At 46.1% G+C, this 19,372-nt stretch overlaps 1 protein-coding gene across 10 annotated transcripts in view; it reads right to left on the bottom strand.

Moving 5' to 3' along the window:
• DIP2C (disco interacting protein 2 homolog C) overlaps positions 1-19,372 on the bottom strand; it is a 542,404-nt gene that overhangs the window by 217,673 nt on the left and 305,359 nt on the right. For 5 of the 10 annotated variants that reach the window (XM_073677658.1, XM_073677659.1, XM_073677662.1 and 2 more), the window contains 3 exons: positions 11,882-11,911; positions 10,823-10,960; positions 3,042-3,173 (listed from right to left, as the gene is read on the bottom strand). In XM_073677658.1, coding sequence (XP_073533759.1) covers positions 3,042-3,173; positions 10,823-10,960; positions 11,882-11,911 — 300 coding nt within the window. The remainder of the gene's footprint in view (positions 1-3,041; positions 3,174-10,822; positions 10,961-11,881; positions 11,912-19,372) is intronic. The other 5 variants (XM_073677663.1, XM_073677664.1, XM_073677666.1 and 2 more) reach the window with 3 other exon arrangements.

Raw genomic sequence — 19,372 nt, 5'->3', positions numbered from 1 at the left:
TCATAAAACATAGCAAAAAATAACTTTATTTTCTGCTTAAAAGCTTTGTTTGGTTTAAAAAGAGCGTCTTCTGCGCTGGAGGACACAATATGTCTGTGTGTTAGATTGATTTAAAAAAAAAAGAGACGTGCAATACTTCATTTCACCTGTGGTGGTGCTGCAGGGAAATTTTACACTTGCTATAAGGATTAATCACAGATTACAGGTAATTGCTGGAGGTCTGGTCATAAGAACCCCCTGAGATCCTCTTATTTTGGAGTCAACCTTATGACAAAAAAGGATTACTTAAATAAGAAAAACGTATAATTGAAAGTTACAAGACACACTGCAGACTAGACTCATTTAGTCAATATATCGCTCCTAGCAAGATCATCTTTTGTACAAGGTTCTTTTTTATCTTTTCTTATCATCTCCTAAAGAACAATAGGTCTTAAAAAAAAGAGACTCCCAAGTGATTGCTCATAAAATGCTCTTAAGTGGAATGGTCAAATAGGAGCGGAGATCTTTTACCGGCTGCCCTGATGACTACCACGCTTTAAAGGGAATCTGTCAGTAGGATCCACCCTCCTAAGCCGTCTACATGGACATGTAGATCATAGGAAGCTGAATGAAATGATACCTTGATATCTGCAATCCAGTATCTTATTACAGGGCAATCCACGTTTTTCTTATATAATGGGCTGTTCAGGGCTATGGGCCGGACATAGATCTCCCTGAGAATCTGCCTCCAGAGATTATTATAAATGAAAGGAGGAGTTACCAGTGTGAGACAAGTAACTAACACAGAAAAGTAGAACTGAACTTTGTCTTCTTATAGACACGTTAGCAGCTGCAGCTTTCACAGCTCTGCTGTATTGCAGCCCTGTCTGCCTGTGAGCTGGAAGCTGAGAGGAACCTGCAGACGGGTCAGGTATAATCACACACAGCTCTGCAGTGAGATCAGGAGAGCAGAGAGCGGCCATCACACATCACACTGGTAACTCCCCCTTATGTTTATAATAATCTCTGGAAGCAGATTCTCAGGGAGATCTATGTCCGGCCCATAGATCTCAGCAGCTCATTTACATATAAGAAATATGTGGATTTCTCTGGAATAATACATCGGATCCCAGATATCAAGGTGTTATTTTATTCAGCTTCTTATGACCTACATGTCGGTATAGATGGCTTAGAAAGGTTTATGCTACTGACAAATTCCCTTTAAATCTGTTTTTGAGTAATCCATGAGAATCTCAGGACCTGGACACCATTTAATCTGAATGATGTGTAACCAAAGAGCAACATGTAAAAAGAAAAAAAAAAATAGGTACACTTTAAAGAGGACCTTTCACCAAATTTTTCATGTGGAAGCGGCTGCAGAGCGGAGGAAAACATTTTTTTCTTAATTTAATCTCTCAATTGCAGAGATATTTGTAATCAAAGTATTTGGCAACTAATAAGTTAACTTTAGTTAAGTCCAAATGGGTGTTATCAGATAGCCACTCATACTTGGAGAAGAAGTACACGCCCCCAGTGAAAACTATCTGATAACACCCACTTGGAGTTAACTAAAGTTAACTCATTAGGTGCCAAATAAATACATTGCTAATATCTCTGCAATGGAGAGGCGAAATTAAAAAAAAAAAAAAACTTCACAGGAACATCCACTTTAATGCAAATTTACATAAACACATCTCATCTTGCAACCAGTTTTGCCAAACAATCCTGTAAAAAAACAGGACGTTTAGGGGTATGCAGGAAGCCTTCCATTAAAAAACCTAGTCAATTGTGATTTCCACTATTGTGTAAAATTGGTAATATATATTATACTCTTTTGGCATTATTATTATTTATTACTGATCAGGTCCATTCTACTTCTTGGCTAGGGATACCGTACAGTAAGGGAATTCATCACAGGGATTTCAACTACAATTCTAGGCTAAATTGTAGAATTTGACAAACATTACAATTATAAAATCAGAAACCTAAAGAGATAAACTAGAGTCTAAGTTGGTGTGCATGCAGCATGTAAGCGCATGTTCACACTGGCCTCTAAACAGATAAAACCAAATATCAAAACATAATAATACCCTGCAGTAAATAAGTAAACAAACAGGAATAGTACATGAAAATTATATAGGGTGCTTAGTTAACATAATTTTGATGAAAAATAAGTAAAAGCCACCCCACCACGCCACGGTGACCCCATTCGGTACGGTCCCAACCTCCAAAACTTTACAAATTACAGACTCTCTCCTACCGAGGAAACCTTCAAAAAGAACCTGAAGACCCACCTCTTCCGACAAGCGTACAACCTGCAGTAACCACCGCTCCGCCATACCACTGCACAACCAGCCCTACCCTCACCTACTGTATCCTCACCCATCCCTTGTAGACTGTGAGACCTCGCAGGCAGGGTCCTCGCTCCTCCTGTATCAGTCGCCGCCACGTTTTGTTCAAGATTATTGTAATTGTTTTCGCTATGTATACCCCTTTCTCACATGTAAAGTGCCATGGAATAAATGGTGCTATAATAATAAATAATCATAATAATTTGTCAAGTGATAAGGACTGAGAAGGACTGAACCCAGCTGGTAGACACACAGCCATGGGGAACCACACGAATATAATGACCAGCTCAAAGCCTACCGTTTCTTTGAGCTGGTCATTATATTCCTTTGTGTGGCCTGCCTTTTATTTGAACTGGACATTATATTCAAGTAGTTCCCCATGGCTGGGTATCCATTAACCAGGTTCAATCTTTCTCAGCCCTTATCCACATGCACGTCACTTGACAAATGGTAAGGTTTTGGCATTGGAGGCTGGGACCGTCCCGAATAGGGTCACCTTGACGTGGTGGGACTGCTTTTACATTTTTTTAATCAAAATTGTGTTAACTAAGCAACCTATATTATTTCATGCACTATTGATGTTTATTTACTAACTGCAGGGTATTTACTGATTATGTTTTTATCTTTGGTTTTGTCCATTTATAAAATAGGGTAATAAAATTAGATTTTGCGTATTAAACTCTCTATTTGGTGATCCAAACTGTTACTTACCATCTCCTGTTTCCATAAGTTCAGCATTGCCATATTTCGAGGTGGCCCGTGATGTGGATCCCTGTGGTCTTTCTACTTGTATGGAGTGCTCTGAGGTGTACGTGGTAACATCTGGAGGGGCTGAATGGTTTTCTGTAAAAACACCATATGGGTTAGCTATAGAGAAGACAGAGACCAAAGTCTACAAACATTGAATGGCACCAGAATCTACATCCTGAAGAGTAGACTATACAGAGCAAACAGATAGCATTACCAGCACATATAACTAAAACTTTTACATCAAGCGGCCATAACAGATGCTTTGCAAATATACTGGAGACATTAGTTCTAAAATCAATTAAAAAAAACAAACGAAAGAAAAAAATAAATCGCTGAAGCTTCTGCAAACAAAAGGAAAACTGGGAGAGGGTAGACGGAAATGGGACCATTGACGAGTCCAGATTTCCGGGAGGGACACAGGCAATTTTCACAGACATCTCAGGTAAGCACAGGGGCTGCGATCAAGCATTTCTTACAAAGTACAATATAATACCGATGTTTATAAACATCATATACGCCTGATATACAATGTTTAGGAAGCCTCTGACCAGAGAAGTAATGGAACTTGTATTGTCTTGGATGACACGTTGCCCATTTGTTAATGACTGTTACTTTGTATTTTTCAATACCTTTATATATGGAGATAATTAATTTCAGAAACTATTGTTGCCTTAACGGAGAAAGCATGAACTAAAAAAAAACAAAAACATTTCCATACATACATTGCTCTGGTTTCACTATTGGCCTTGGTGAATTTTGCATACAAAAAAACCCCACAAAAAAAGTACATGTGCAAGTGACAATATTTGATATAAAGTCCCAGCAATTATATGTCCAAGTAAATAAAAAATACAAACAAAACTACTATCTGATACACTGTATTTCAATTTGGCAAATCTAATCTCAGAAGTAACTTGTCTAAGGCTCTGAGCACACATCTGTTCAAGCATTCAATTTGTCTATACTGATTTAAAGGGGTTGTCTGGGACTTTAACATTGATGGCCTATCTTTAGGGTATGTCATTAATGTCTGATTGGTGGGGGTGCAACACCCAGCACCCCCGCCGTTCTGGCCGCCACTGACACAGGGAACAGCTGAACTGCTCAGTTACGGAGCTGCACAGCTCTGTCGATGAAATAGTGGCCGTGGTCGGGTGCTGCACATCTGCCCCCTATTGATTTGAATAAGATGTACAGTACCCGGCTGCGGTCACTATACAGTCAACGGAGCTGTGCTGTGCAGCTTCGTAACTGGGCAGTTCCACCGACACCGACACTGATCAGACATTGCTGACAAATGGGAAAAAACTAAGATACTTAACATGATTTGGTCAATTCATGCATGCCCAACAGCCACAGCAAGGCGATCTTCTTTGATGGTAACCTATGCTAATGTGATTCCTCTTTTGAGCTGAAGCCTACATGGCTACTCTTAGTATGGACCTGTACACACCTTCTGTTTGGAAATGACAGTCAGTCTTTGATATTTATACATAGACTCTCTGACTGAGCACTCCACCCATCAGCTCGTGGCTGCTTTAATCAGAGCAGGATCCTACCTACCCATATAAATGTAGTCTATCAGCCCAGGAGAGGAATCACATTAGGATAGGTTCTCAGCAATGAAGGTCGCCTTGACCCGGATCCTGGGCATACATGAATTGGCCAAATTATGTGCTAAGTATCTTTATTTTTTCCTTATTTCTAGAGCAGTAATGCAATTCCAATTTCATATATTGCATGTGCGCATGCTATACCGCTACAGAGTGCTACTTTATTTGTTAGCTACGTATGGAGATGACTACTATTAGTAAGCACCTGTATACACCAGTTTTCTGTTTGGAAGTGACGGTCAGTCTTATGATACCCTAAAGATAGGCCATCAGTGTTAAAGTCTCGGACAACTCCTTTAAGAACAGACAATGGAATGAGTGATCAACTGCTTCAGTTACGCAATGAAAGAAGAGGGGACCCATTGATTATTAGGAGATATGTTCAGTGTACTTTTTATAGAACGGAAAATAAAAAGTTCTAAAAAACAGAACCCAGAGAAACCCTATAATAATAATTAATGGGGCCCCTCTCTTCATTAGTATAAATGATGCAGCGGGTCACTTATTCCAGGGTTCCCGAACTCGAGTCCTCAAGGCCCACCAACAGGTCATGTTTTCAGGATTTCCTTAGTATTGCACAGGTGATGTAACTATTGCCTGTGCAGGTACTGTAATTATCACCTGAGCAATACTAAGGAAATCCTGAAAACATGGCCTGTTGGTGGACCTTGAGGACTGGAGTTGGGGAACACTGAGTTATTTTATTTACCTGTTCCTAAAACAAGACAGACGCAGTGTCCAAACAGACAGGTGCTCTTGTAGCTGTATTACATCTTTGCAGTAGTCTGTATGGTCAGTGAGTAGAGCCATCATAAGGCAGCACCTATGGGTCCATATAACAAAGCCTAAAGATCTCCCCAGGCCGTGTGCATGAGGCCCGATCACCAACCCCACTTCAGTTAAAGCAGTTACCAGTTTTTGTAGATTAACTGCTTATCCATGGGATTTTTTTTGCAATCATACTGTATAAACCACTACTTAAAGGGGTTGTCTCAACATCATGAGTGGTTAAAAGCTGCAATGGCAATTTACTTCTTATTAAAAATACTCTCAGTTCTTAAGAACTGAGGGATTTTTAATTTCACTGCTTGTTGCCTGGGTTACCAGCCACCTCTGCAGTATATCAGAGGTGGATGGTCACCATCCAAGGAGTGCAGAGCTTGAAAGCGCTGCTCCGAAGTTGGAAGAATCACTTGATCTTGCCAGTTTCAGTACCTTCATGCTCAGCCGAGGCAGTAGAGGCTTTCTGCCTTAGCTTGCAGTATGGGATAGCACACGATTCTGGTTATCGGCTCAACCAAACTCCTGCACGGAAATGTCAATCAACCAGAGCGCACCTCCGCCCGGCGAAGCAGGAAGGCAGGAGGCAGGATGCACTCTATTGAGACAACCCCTTTAAGTGTCTTTTGAAGTCACTATAAACAATTCCTCAGAATTATGCTGACCCAGTGGCAGTACGTGCTTCTAGAACAGATTAATATTTTAGGAAAGAGTTTGCAAAAGTATCTAAAAAACGAGCCTTCTAATATGTTGGGATCTTGCAGCTCGTGATCAAAGGCTTCTCCAACGAAAACCATCAGCAGCATCAGTTTTTTATGGTGTTTAAATTACCCCTCCCAAACACATAGCGAGCATGTATCAAGTAGCATCAGCCAGGAACAATTTGGAAGTACTGACCTGAGTCAAGTTAACCTTCCATCATACATCAAAAGCTAAATACTCCATTAATGTCTCACAACGACAAGAAACACTGCAAGCCCATGCCGGGGTTTTGTCTTATTGCTTAACGAACGCCACGAGAAATACAAGAAACGGAACAGGGAATATATCCGAACAATGACACAAACTTGCTTATATGGTTAGACTTTCTCAGGGACAATGAGGGTTGTGGCAGAGTGACCATAAACACTACACACAGGCACAAGAAACCAAGAACGGAGACATGTATAACCCAAGAATATGTAAAAGACATTTCTGATAAATTTGTAATACTGGTGATTTAGTCATTTATAGGGCTGTGTTCACATGTCACGCTTGTTCCAGCTTTTCCTACCATTTAAAAAAAAAACAACAAATACAGTGGCAAACATAAAAAGCAAGGAAAGTCGGCTCGCCAGTTTAGCTCTTCCACCACTGAATATTCTACTGGATTTCCAGATAGCTCGTTGGCTGATCCAGGCAAACCATATCCATAAGAAAAAAAAGCAGGAACTTCCAATTAAAATATAAATTCCTTTCATTTTAAAATCCATTAAATCATCAGCATGGCAGGATAACAACACATTTCATTGACGCGTTTTGACTTTTAGGTCTTAGTTGTAACATGACGTAATTATGAATAAGACCAAGAGGTCGAAACGCGTCAGCAAAATGTAAATATCCTGCTATGTTGATGATTTAATGGATTTTTGAATAAAGGAAATTCTGTTTTAATCGGGAGTTCCAGGTTTTCTTCTTATGGCTATAGCACCAAACACGGAGGACCACAGAGGAAAGTGCTGGAGAGATGGAGGTTGCATCTGCCTCCACTTAGTGGTCACTTACTCAACCTATTTGGGGTCAGAGCACTTGCCAGAAGAAGGTGGTGTACACTGATAAGATTTGCAGTTGTAGATCACTAACGAAAAGGCTCCAGCATTTGCTGCTGGATAGGGTCCAATGTATCCCGAGAACGAAGCCTGGGGCTCTTAACCACTGTGCATGACCATTTCTGGTCAAGACGGCTGCACTTGCTACTTATGCCGGACCTTTTACAACATGAGTGAATCATAATGCAGAGATCTAGCACTCGTCTGAGCCAACTGGATAAGTAAGGAGAGCAGAGATGGAGGATTGGGAGGTTCTGGGGGGCAGATGCATCACCTATCTCCACTCCACTAGAGCTTCTTATAGATGTGCTGAAATCAGGAGCTCTGCCAGGTAATGGATGTTATTTAGATGCATGTGTGGCATATACACATGACTAACTCTAAAGACATGTTTTACACATAAGAGTCTTCATTGGTGATTGCAGAGCCAGATGGAACGTAAAGGGAATCTGTTAACAGGTTTTTTACTATGTAATTTCAGAGCACCATGATGTAGAGGCAGAGAGCCTGATTTCAGTTATGTGTCACTTACTAAGCTGTGTTTTGATGTTTCAATAAAATCAGTGTTTTATCAGCAGGAGATTATCACTAAAGGACTAGGCGTCTCGTCCCTCCTAGTCCAACCACACTCTCACAACTATACAATGTACACAGAAATCTGCCAATCAGTGGTGTGGGCAGGGTTATACACAGAAAGCTGCCAATCAGTGGTGTGGTGGGGGTTATACACAGAAATCTGCCAATCAGTGGTGTGGGCGGGGTTATACACAGCTCAGCATTCCGAGCTCTGCTAGATCTGCAGGAGAGAAAACTGTGATTGTGTTACAACTGCTGCACACAGTAAACTAAGTGATATAAAGCTGGAATCAGGGTCTCTGTCCCTGCATCATGCTGCTGTCACATTACATAGCAAGCACCTGTCAGATTCCCTTTAATCACAGCGCAAAGTGGAGGATTGGTAAAAATACTGTCCAAGAAACACAAACCACTTCTACTTCCAAAATAGTCCAATCATGACTTCAGACTACTACTTACCTTTTTCCAGGCAAACTTTTTGATTTCCTCCTTCCATTTGCCAACTGATATCAGAATACTTACTATATCCTAAGCAGTCACTGCCCCATATAATGTATCAAGAAAACACTGATCTCTCCCTGAGTACTAAATATTCAACTGATCACATTGCCTACAGTTAATTCCTTAAACTGCAAGGTGCACATTCTCAAGACAAAACAACATAATACAAGTGAACTAAAAAATGATTTTACTTTTTCTTTCCAATTTTCTACTTGTATCTTTACATAGGTCCTGAATTGCAGCCTGTATTCTACTTCAGAGCTGAATTAACTATTCTGCAATATTCGGAGCTGAAATCACCCATCAACCCTTTTAAATTCAACATCAGCATACAGTTTGTTTTATGTATTTTCTGGTCAAGTTCTGCTTTTATAATGGCCACTAGCCAGCAAAAACTAATTGCCCCCTCCTCCAGCACTTTAGGGGATTAACTAAGATACTTGTCAACTGTTTCTAATAAAATCCAGCATTGTGAATGAAGCTCTGGACTACAATACAGGCTATAACTTAGGAAAGGTGCACGATAAGTAGCGTCATGTATTTACAAATTGACTTCAAGGGAACCTGTCAGTAGGTTGTTATCACTGAACCGCCATCAGCAGCTGTCACAATAGCTCATTTGCTTTCTGAAGGTGCGGTGGCGTGTAATATTAGAAGCAGGATTTTGTAAAGTAAGCCGTTTAATCGCTACGTGCATTGTATGCAAATTCCAAGTCAAAGAGAAAAAGTCACTTGGCAAAAGAGTTGAAGGTAGCCAAGCCCTAAACCTGCAAAAGGACAATTTATATGTCTTAAAGGACAAGGTATGTCATCTCTAGCCCATCCAAAATCATCATCTAATAGGCTGACAGCTTCTAAAGTATACGTAGTGAGCCGGCGAAACTGGAGAAAGTACATCGAGTGCATGCGTGTCAGCCGGAACCAAAAAACAAGGGCCTCAAGGACATCAATAAAGTAATTCTGGACGGGTTTGGGGCATGGCCAGCTTAACTCCATTACCATGTGGCTCCACCTGCTTGCCTATCAATATAGTCATACTGGGCAGGTTTGGGGTATGGCCAGCTTGACTCCTTTACCATGTAGATCCACCAGCTTGCCTATCAATAAAGTCATACTGGGCAGGTTTCGGTCATGGCCAGCTTGACTCCTTTACCATGTAGATCCACCAGCTTGCCTATCAATATAGTCATACTGGGCAGGTTTGGGTCATGGCCAGCTTGACTCCTTTACCATGTAGATCCACCAGCTTGCCTATCAATATAGTCATACTGGACAGGTTTGGGTCATGGCCAGCTTGACTCCTTTACCATGTAGATCCACCAGCTTGCCTATCAATAAAGTCATACTGGGCAGGTTTGGGTCATGGCCAGCTTGACTCCTTTACCATGTAGATCCACCAGCTTGCCTATCAATATAGTCATACTGGGCAGGTTTGGGTCATGGCCAGCTTGACTCCTTTACCATGTAGATCCACCAGCTTGCCTAGCAATAAAGTCATGCTGGGCAGGTTTGGGGCATGGCCAGCTAGGCTTCTTTACCATGTAGCTCCACCTGTTGCCTGTCAAAGTCACACTGGGCAGGTTTGGGGCATGGCCAGCTTGGCTCCTTTGCCATGCAGCTCCACCAGCTAGCCTATCAATAAAGTTATACTGGGCAGGTTTGGCGCATGGCCAGTTGACTCCTTTACGATGTAGCTCCACCAGCTTGCCTATCAATAAAGTCATACTGGGCAGGTTTGGGGCATGGCCAGCTTGGCTCCTTTACCATGTGGCTCCACCTGCTTGCCACTAACAAGACATTTTAGATACAACACGTTCAGGTTATTTTACAAAATGTTGCCCCCAAAATTACATTGAAAGGCACGTTTAGAAAGCCAAAGCGTTACTGATGGCAGTTCTGTGGTAAGAAATCTATTGACAGACTCCTTTTAATTTTTTTCTATGGAGAGTATAATCTTTACATCTGTATATATAAAAGGCGCGTTATTGCAGTAGCGGATAAGCTACTTGCGGGTATATTTCTGGCTTCATGCAGTGTCCTTTTCATGGTTATGAAAGAGGTCATTACTGAAGGGGTATACCCATCTCGGACACTTCTGGCATGTCCACAAAATGCAGGTTCGGCAATTTACTGAGCATCCATATAAGAAAAAGGAGAAAGCGGCGGTCAAGTCTCCATTCCCAAAGGCACAAAATTTGGACTTTTCCTCAAGATAGGACCCACATCTATCAGGCATATCTTGTGGATGTCATAAATGTCCAAGATGGGACAACCCCGACGACCCCTAAATTCACTATAACCAGTTCCTCAGAAATAGGCCTAGCAGAGTAGCAAAATCTATCTGGTTTCTGACCAGTTCCGGGTTACCTATTCCGAGGGACACAACATTACACCAAAGACATGGCTACAAAACGGGATAAAGTGATGCGAGGGAGGAGCAAGGAGTTTGTGAAACTGTATTCACCATTTTTTGGTGTGCTTTGCCAATGGCAAGAAGCACCTTTAGCGCTCGCCTGATTCTGTCCGTTTGACGTTAAGAAAAAGCCGCGACCGCTTGTGTCACATGACTCATTTTGAAAGTGTTCCTTGATGGAATGCACAACTGTCAGTGAAGGTAAAACACACCAAGATGTGAGGATCGCCTTTCAGCGCAGCAGTGAAGGAGTTAATGTGCAACAAACGTTCATAATCAAAGAGGTCTTGTAACAGAACTCACAGATTACAAACAGATGTGAAAAAAAATGTAAATCAATCTACGCAAATCTACTCATCCACCCTATGAATCCATCTGACACACTCAAAAAGGACCTATCACCTTGGAAAATGCTATTTACCAGCAGGTATAGGGTTAATCCGTAGGTAAGTAGCGTTACAATGCTACCTGGTCAGTTTCCTGAAAGTGCAGCTACAGGGAGAAAATAAACTTATTTCCTCCTGGTAGCCGCTGGCTTTTAGTCATGGAGGCGGTGCATGCAGCAATTACAGTCACTGCTCACTGTAACACGCCTCGGCACTTTGACAGCCAGCTCTGCAGCACCTCTGTGCAGAACGATCTGTCAATCAATGTGTTGGAGTGCGATTACAGTCACTGCTCGCAGGTGACTGTAATCACTCTATGCACCGCCCCCATGACTGAAAGCCGACGGCTCCAGAGTTTAAATAAGTTCATTTTTGCCTGGTAGCCGAACTTTCAGTAAGGCGGTCAGTCAGCATTGGAATACTGGTGTCTTCCAAGGTAACAGGTTTTCTTTATCATCATGGAAGAAAGTTCTAGTTTGTATCAGCAGCATTATTGCCCACCACCACCCACTCGTTTCTAAGAAAGTATGAACCCATCTGTCAAACACCCCAAAAATAAAACCCTTTTAATGACATTCAATGCTTGTGGATTTTATGTGACATGACCGGGAAATAAGCAAATTGCCAAACTAGGGGAAAGGGACAAGTCAACATAACAAGGAAGAAGCTTGGGCAGCTAGCACTGGAGAGCAAAATCAAGATGCAAAAAGTCAGCTATACATACTGTGATACTGTCCATCTGTCCTCCTATTCCCTTCAGGAAAGAAAAGCAATGGTAAACCAAGATAGCAAAGGCTTAATGAACTTTCTTGTAAGATAAAATACATGAAATGCCGAAGAGTAGCCTTATCCCCACACATCGCAGGAGCCATTGTATAGACTGGACAACAGTCATGAGAACGTAGCCCATCAACTCACTAACTGCAGATTTTTACATTTTATTAGTGTCCAAACCCTTGCTAGCTAACTCTCAGAAATACTGTTTCGGCCCAGAAAATGGTCGCTCTTTATTGATGACTGATCAGAAGTTGTTGAAGTCATATAGACATTTTAAAGAAGAGATCTTGTCATTGCTTGTTTCATGCTCAAAAGGAAGAGATGGAAATTATGAACTCAATCTTTTGACCAAGATAGAAACTCTAACATCTGATGTTGCATAATATTCAGCCTGTTGATGATTCCAGCTCCTGTGCAATGTAAAATGGCCTTACACTGATCATTGACACTGATCCACGTAGGGTAAGCTGGGTGAGAATACCCTTTAAAGTCAGGAGTGTTTACGGTTTAGTCATAAAATTATTTTCACAGTTTTTATATTAAAACATAGTATAATTAATAAAAATAGTATAAAATAAAAAAATTGTTTAAAAAAATTATAAGAACCAGGTTTCTAGTCTAAAAGAGTGTAGTTGAACTTTCTTTTATTATTCTGAATTAACGGGATGTTCTGGGGAAAAAAATTAATGGCTGATTCGGTCCACAAGAAAACAAAGGATCCGTGGTGTCCTAGTAGGGGTCATATGAATTGGGCAGAGTTTCCATACCAAGCACGGATTTATGTATGGACAAGCCACTGGCTGTGGTTAAAAATTAAAGCTTCAAATACCTAACAATAACACATCCTAGGGATAAGTGATCAACATATATTGCCAGAAAACCCCCTTCAGGTGACCATTTGTGTTTATTTTGCTCATTCAGATACAGAAAATACAAATAAGAAATCATAAGAATGTATATTAGTTCTATATGAAACATTTCCATTGCTCTTAGAATAGTACAAACATTGTATGAGACAATGTCTTTACTAGGGGGCAAAGTTTCTTCTTCAGGAGGGGGCCAGACTGGCATAGGGAAACCTATAGGCCAGGCAATGCTTCATGGGAAAGAGGTATGCAAATAGCCTCTTCAACGAGGAGGAGAACAGGATCTCTAGTGCCATCTATTAGAGGTAGTGTAACGGGTCCGGGAGGCGGAACCTCTGAGCTACTATACAAGGGGGCGGCCCTTGTAAGGGAGCGGGTGGCAGTCTCTGGGTGAACGGACAGGGAGTTACGGCAAGTGATCAGGGCAGTCTCTGGGTAAGGGGTAGGTACGACCTGTGATGGCAGAGCCTCCGGGTAGGCTAGCAGGCAGATGGTAGATGTGTGCTCCCAGGTGAGCAAGCGAGAGTCTCTGGAATAGCAGGTGGTCACGGCACGTGACGGCGGAGCCTCCGGGCTGGCAGGCAGGTAGGTAACGGAGAAGCGCTCCCAGGTGAGCGGGCAAGAGTCTCTGGAATAGCTGGTGGTCACCGCACGTGACAACGGGACCTCCGGGCTGGCAAGCAGGCAGGTAACGGAGATGCGCTCCCAGGTGAGCGGGCAAGAGTCTCTGAGATAGCTGGTGGTCACAGCACGTGACAACGGAGCCTCCGGGCTGGCAAGCAGGCAGATAACGGAGAAGCGCTCCCAGGTGAGCGGGCAAGCTGGTCCATAGACAGACTGACCGGAGTAGTAAGGCAGACCGTCGGACCACAGGCAAGCAGGCAGGTAGCTGATATGCGCTCCCAGGTGAGCGGGCAGGCTGGTCCTTTAGACAGACTGACAGGAGTAGTAAGGCAGACCGTCGGACCTCAGACTGGCAGACAGGTAACAAGTATTCAGGCAGGAATCAGGCAGGTAACTGGCAGGAAACTGGCAGGAAACTGGCAGGAAACTGGCAGGAAACTGGCAGGCAACTGGCAACGGGACCTGAGGGCTGAAGCACAGGTGAGACACAGGTGCAAACAACATTGCTCGGGCACCTCCATTTTGGAGGAGGTGCCTTATATATGATGAAGTCCTCCGGCCATTGGCCGGGGACTCTTTAGGGCGGCGCGCGCGGCCCCTTTAAGAGGAGGGGAGCGCGCGCGCGCGCGCCCTAAGCACAGGGGCCGGGAAGGAGCGCGCGCTGAGAGCAGAGCAGGAGGAGGACGCCGGGACGGAGCGCGCGCTGACAGCAGAGCGGGGGGAGGATGCCGGGCACGGAGCAGAGCGGTGAGGGGAGCAGCGTCCCTGCCTAGCAGAGGGCAGGGACGCCGGCACTACAGTACCCCCCCCTTTAGGCCCCCCCTTTTTTAGGCCAGACAGAAATTTAGCTAGGATGAGAGGGGCATGGATGTTCTCCCGGGTCTCCCACGTTCTCTCCTCAGGACCAAACCCCTTCCAATCTACCAGGAAAAAGGTCTTTCCTCTTACCCTTTTGGTGGCAAGAATGTTCTCTACCTCAAACTCGTCCTCAGCAGAAACCGGAGCAGGAGGCGTACCTGTAGACTTGGAAAAAGAGTTAAGCACCACAGGTTTGAGGAGAGATACATGGAAGGAGTTAGGGATCCGTAAGTTGGCCGGGAGTTTCAATTTATAGGCCACCGGGTTGATCTGACTGATGACCTCCAGTGGGCCGATGAACCGAGGCCCTAACTTATAGGAAGGGATCTTGAGCCGGACATATTTGGACGAGAGCCAGACTTTATCCCCAGGGCGGAATTGAGGAGGGTCCAGACGTTTTTTGTCAGCGTGTCTTTTCATACGCTCGGATGACAGAAGGAGTGCGGACCGGGTACTCTCCCATATGGAGGAAAATTTGTTAACAAGAGATTCCGCAGCCGGATTGTCCGCCGAGGTGGAGACGGGAAACGGGATCCGAGGATGCTGACCGTAGACTACAAAAAACGGGGATTTGGAGGAAGACTCGCTCTCGTGATTGTTGTACGAGAATTCGGCCCATGGCAGGAGATCCACCCAGTCAGAATGGTGGGCATTAACGAAGTGCCGAAGGTAACTGGTCAGGTTCTGATTGATCCGCTCCACTTGACCATTAGACTGTGGGTGGTAAGCGGAGGAGAAGTCCAGGGTGACGTCCAGCAATTTACAAGTGGCTCTCCAGAAACGGGAAGTGAACTGTACCCCACGATCCGACACGATGTGACGGGGCAGGCCATGAAGACGGAAGATGTGGCGGATAAAGTCTTTAGCCAGCTCGGGTGCAGACGGAAGACCTGGCAGTGGAATGAAGTGAGCCATCTTGGAGAAGCGGTCAGCGACCACCCAAATGACCGTACAACCGGCAGAGACGGGCAGATCAGTAATGAAGTCCATCGCTATATGCTGCCAGGGGGCAGCAGGTACTGGCAGAGGTAGGAGGCGGCCGGCCGGCAGGTGTCTCGGAACTTTGTTGCGGGCGCAGGACACACAGGCAGAAACAAAGTCTATTACATCCTTGTGCAGGTTAGGCCATCAGTAGTGCCGGGTAATAAGCTGGAGGGTCTTTTTCTGACCGGCGTGGCCAGCTAGTTTAGACGAATGACCCCAGTGTAGGATCTTCTCCCGATCAGGTACTGGTACGAACGTCTTACCAGGAGGAAGACGATTTAGACTCACGGGAGCCACCTGCATTACTCTGGCGGGATCGATGATATGTTTCGGATCCTCCTCGAGATCAGACACCAGAAAGGATCGAGACAAGGCGTCCGCCTTGACGTTTTTGTCAGCCGGGCGAAAATGAAGGACAAAATCAAAACGAGCAAAAAACAAGGACCACCGGGCTTGGCGCGGGTTAAGTCTCTGGGCATGCTGGAGGTAAGCCAAGTTCTTGTGGTCAGTGTAAATTATTACCGGGTGAAGAGCCCCCTCGAGCAGGTAACGCCACTCCTCCAATGCCAGTTTGATGGCCAATAACTCTCGGTCTCCTATGGAATAGTTGCGCTCAGAGGAGGAGAAGAGTTTAGAGAAGAAGCCACAAGTTACCATCCTCCCGGAAGATGATTTTTGAGTAAGTACCGCTCCGGCTCCAGAGGAGGAGGCGTCAACTTCCAGGAAGAACTGCTTGTTGCCATCTGGGCGATGCAGCACCGGGGCGGAAGAGAAGGCCTGTTTAAGGGAAAGAAAGGCCTCCTCTGCTTCGGGTGGCCACTCTTTGGGATTAGTACCTTTACGGGTGAGCGCAGAAATTGGGGCCGTCCGGGAAGAGAAGTGTGGTATGAAGAGGCGGTAGTAGTTGGCGAAGCCCAGGAATCGCTGAATGGCCTTCAACCCCTCCGGTCGGGGCCATTTCTCGATGGCAGACAGTTTCTCAGGATCCATTTGTAGGCCGGTCTGAGAGATAATGTAGCCCAGAAACGGAAGCGAGGTCTGCTCAAAGAGGCACTTCTCAAATTTAGCGTAGAGATGGTTCTGCCTTAGCCTGAGCAGGACCTGACGAACGTCCCTCCGGTGAGTCTGGAGATCCGGAGAGAAGACCAAGATGTCGTCCAGGTACACCACTACGCAGGAGTAGAGAAGGTCCCGGAAGATGTCATTGACCAACTCTTGAAAGACGGCAGGAGCGTTACAGAGACCAAAGGGCATTACCAGGTATTCATAGTGGCCGTCCCGGGTGTTGAATGCCGTCTTCCATTCATCCCCCTGACGAATACGAACCAGGTTGTACGCCCCACGAAGGTCCAGTTTGGTGAAGATCCTAGCCCCCCTCAGACGATCAAATAATTCTGGAATGAGCGGAAGGGGGTACTTATTCTTCACCGTGATCAGATTTAGGCCTCTATAGTCTATACAGGGACGGAGAGAGCCGTCCTTCTTTTTGACGAAAAAGAAGCCTGCTCCCGCCGGGGAGGTAGATTTCCGGATGAATCCTCTGGCCAGATTCTCCTCAATATATTCGGACATTGACCGGGTCTCAGCAGCGGATAAAGGATAGATACGCCCACGGGGAGGAGTAGTACCAGGTAGCAGATCGATGGGACAGTCGTATGGTCTATGTGGTGGTAATGTCTCTGCCTCCTTTTTATTAAAGACATCTGCATAAGACCAATAAGGAATCGGAAGTCCAGGTAGATTAGCTGGGGTAGGAGAGGGACGGACGGGATGGACGGGAACCAGGCAAGTTTTATGACAGTCTTGTCCTCAGCGAAGGACCTCTCCGGTTTGCCAGTCTAGCACGGGTGCATGTCTCTGGAGCCAGGGCAGACCTAGCAAGAGGGCGTGAGAGAGTCCAGGCAGAACATGAAAGGAGATACTTTCAGAATGCAGCATTCCCACCTGCAGGGTAATGGATTCGGTGATGAGTTGAATGGGGCGAGGTAAGAGGCCCCCATCCACGGCAGCGACAGACAAGGGTACAGCCAGAGGTTTGGTGGGGATGCGGTATTTCTCAACCAGGGACTGTGAAATAAGGTTCCCGGCTGCTCCAGAGTCAAGTTGGGCTAGTTCGAAATAACGGTTCTCCCCGAAGATGATCGAAACTGACAACAGCAGGGATGGAGAGGATTTATTCTTGTCTAGGTGGACCTCTCTGAGCGAACCTAGACACAGGCATTTCCCGACCTCTCCGGGCAGGCACGGATCCGGTGCTCCTTACTGCCACAGTAGAAGCAGCTCCCCTCGGCACGGCGTGAGTCCTGACGGGTTTTGACCATCTTGGTCTGGTCGACCTGCATAGGCTCAGGAGAGTGTACCTGGGGAGAGATGGAGGGAATGACGGGTTTCTGGAAAGTAGGAGCTAAACGTGGAATCCTTCTCTCACGGGTGACCTCTTTGGCACGCTCCTGGAACCGTAGGTCAATCCGGGTGGCAAGGGTTATTAGATCATCGAGAGAAGTAGGAATGTCCCGACCAGCAAGTTCATCTTTAATACGACCGGACAGACCCTCCCAGAAGACGGATACCAGAGCGTCGTTATCCCAGGTCAGCTCCGAGGCAAGGGTGCGGAACCGTATGGCATATTGGCCCACGGTGAGACCCTCCTGACGGAGGCGTAGCAGAGAGGATGCGGATGAGGTCTTCCGTCCGGGTTCGTCGAAGACTTTCCGGAAAGCCGAGAGAAAAGCAGGCAAGTTGGACACCAGGGGGTCTCCTCTCTCCCATAGAGGATTTAGCCAGGCCAGGGCCTCCCCGGTGAGATGGGACATGATAAAGGCAATTTTGGCCCGGTCGGAATTAAACTGATGGGACAAAAGTTCAAAGTGCAGGGTGCACTGATTTATGGAGCCCCGAGCCTGGGCGGAGTCGCCTCCGAAGCGAGGAGGTGCAGACAGCCGGGGACCAGGATAGGTTACCATGGTATTAGTGGGTAGCGGAGCTGCCGGGTTGCGAGTCATGGTACTGGCAGTGGCTGCAGGTGGTGCAGTCAGAGTGTCCAGGCGAGTATTGACATTCCGCAGGTGACCCAGGATGGACTCCTGTTGGGACCTTTGACGGGACAGTTCATGACACAGGTCCGTGAGCGAGGGAGCTTGGGTGCCACCGGGTTCCATGGCCCGAGCAAACTGTAACGGGTCCGGGAGGCGGAACCTCTGAGCTACTATACAAGGGGGCGGCCCTTGTAAGGGAGCGGGTGGCAGTCTCTGGGTGAACAGACAGGGAGTTACGGCAAGTGATCAGGGCAGTCTCTGGGTAAGGGGTAGGTACGACCTGTGATGGCAGAGCCTCCGGGTAGGCTAGCAGGCAGATGGTAGATGTGTGCTCCCAGGTGAGCAAGCGAGAGTCTCTGGAATAGCAGGTGGTCACGGCACGTGACGGCGGAGCCTCCGGGCTGGCAGGCAGGTAGGTAACGGAGAAGCGCTCCCAGGTGAGCGGGCAAGAGTCTCTGGAATAGCTGGTGGTCACCGCACGTGACAACGGGACCTCCGGGCTGGCAAGCAGGCAGGTAACGGAGATGCGCTCCCAGGTGAGCGGGCAAGAGTCTCTGAGATAGCTGGTGGTCACAGCACGTGACAACGGAGCCTCCGGGCTGGCAAGCAGGCAGATAACGGAGAAGCGCTCCCAGGTGAGCGGGCAAGCTGGTCCATAGACAGACTGACCGGAGTAGTAAGGCAGACCGTCGGACCACAGGCAAGCAGGCAGGTAGCTGATATGCGCTCCCAGGTGAGCGGGCAGGCTGGTCCTTTAGACAGACTGACAGGAGTAGTAAGGCAGACCGTCGGACCTCAGACTGGCAGACAGGTAACAAGTATTCAGGCAGGAATCAGGCAGGTAACTGGCAGGTAACTGGCAGGAAACTGGCAGGAAACTGGCAGGAAACTGGCAGGCAACTGGCAGGCAACTGGCAGGCAACTGGCAGGCAACTGGCAGGCAACTGGCAACGGGACCTGAGGGCTGAAGCACAGGTGAGACACAGGTGCAAACAACATTGCTCGGGCACCTCCATTTTGGAGGAGGTGCCTTATATATGATGAAGTCCTCTGGCCATTGGCCGGGGACTC

Source organism: Phyllobates terribilis, unplaced genomic scaffold, assembly GCF_046119375.1.
Source record: "Phyllobates terribilis strain yellow unplaced genomic scaffold, ASM4611937v1 Scaffold_4__5_contigs__length_816908805, whole genome shotgun sequence".
NCBI classification, from domain to species: domain Eukaryota; kingdom Metazoa; phylum Chordata; class Amphibia; order Anura; family Dendrobatidae; genus Phyllobates; species Phyllobates terribilis.
This window is presented reverse-complemented; position numbering and strand designations above follow the sequence as displayed.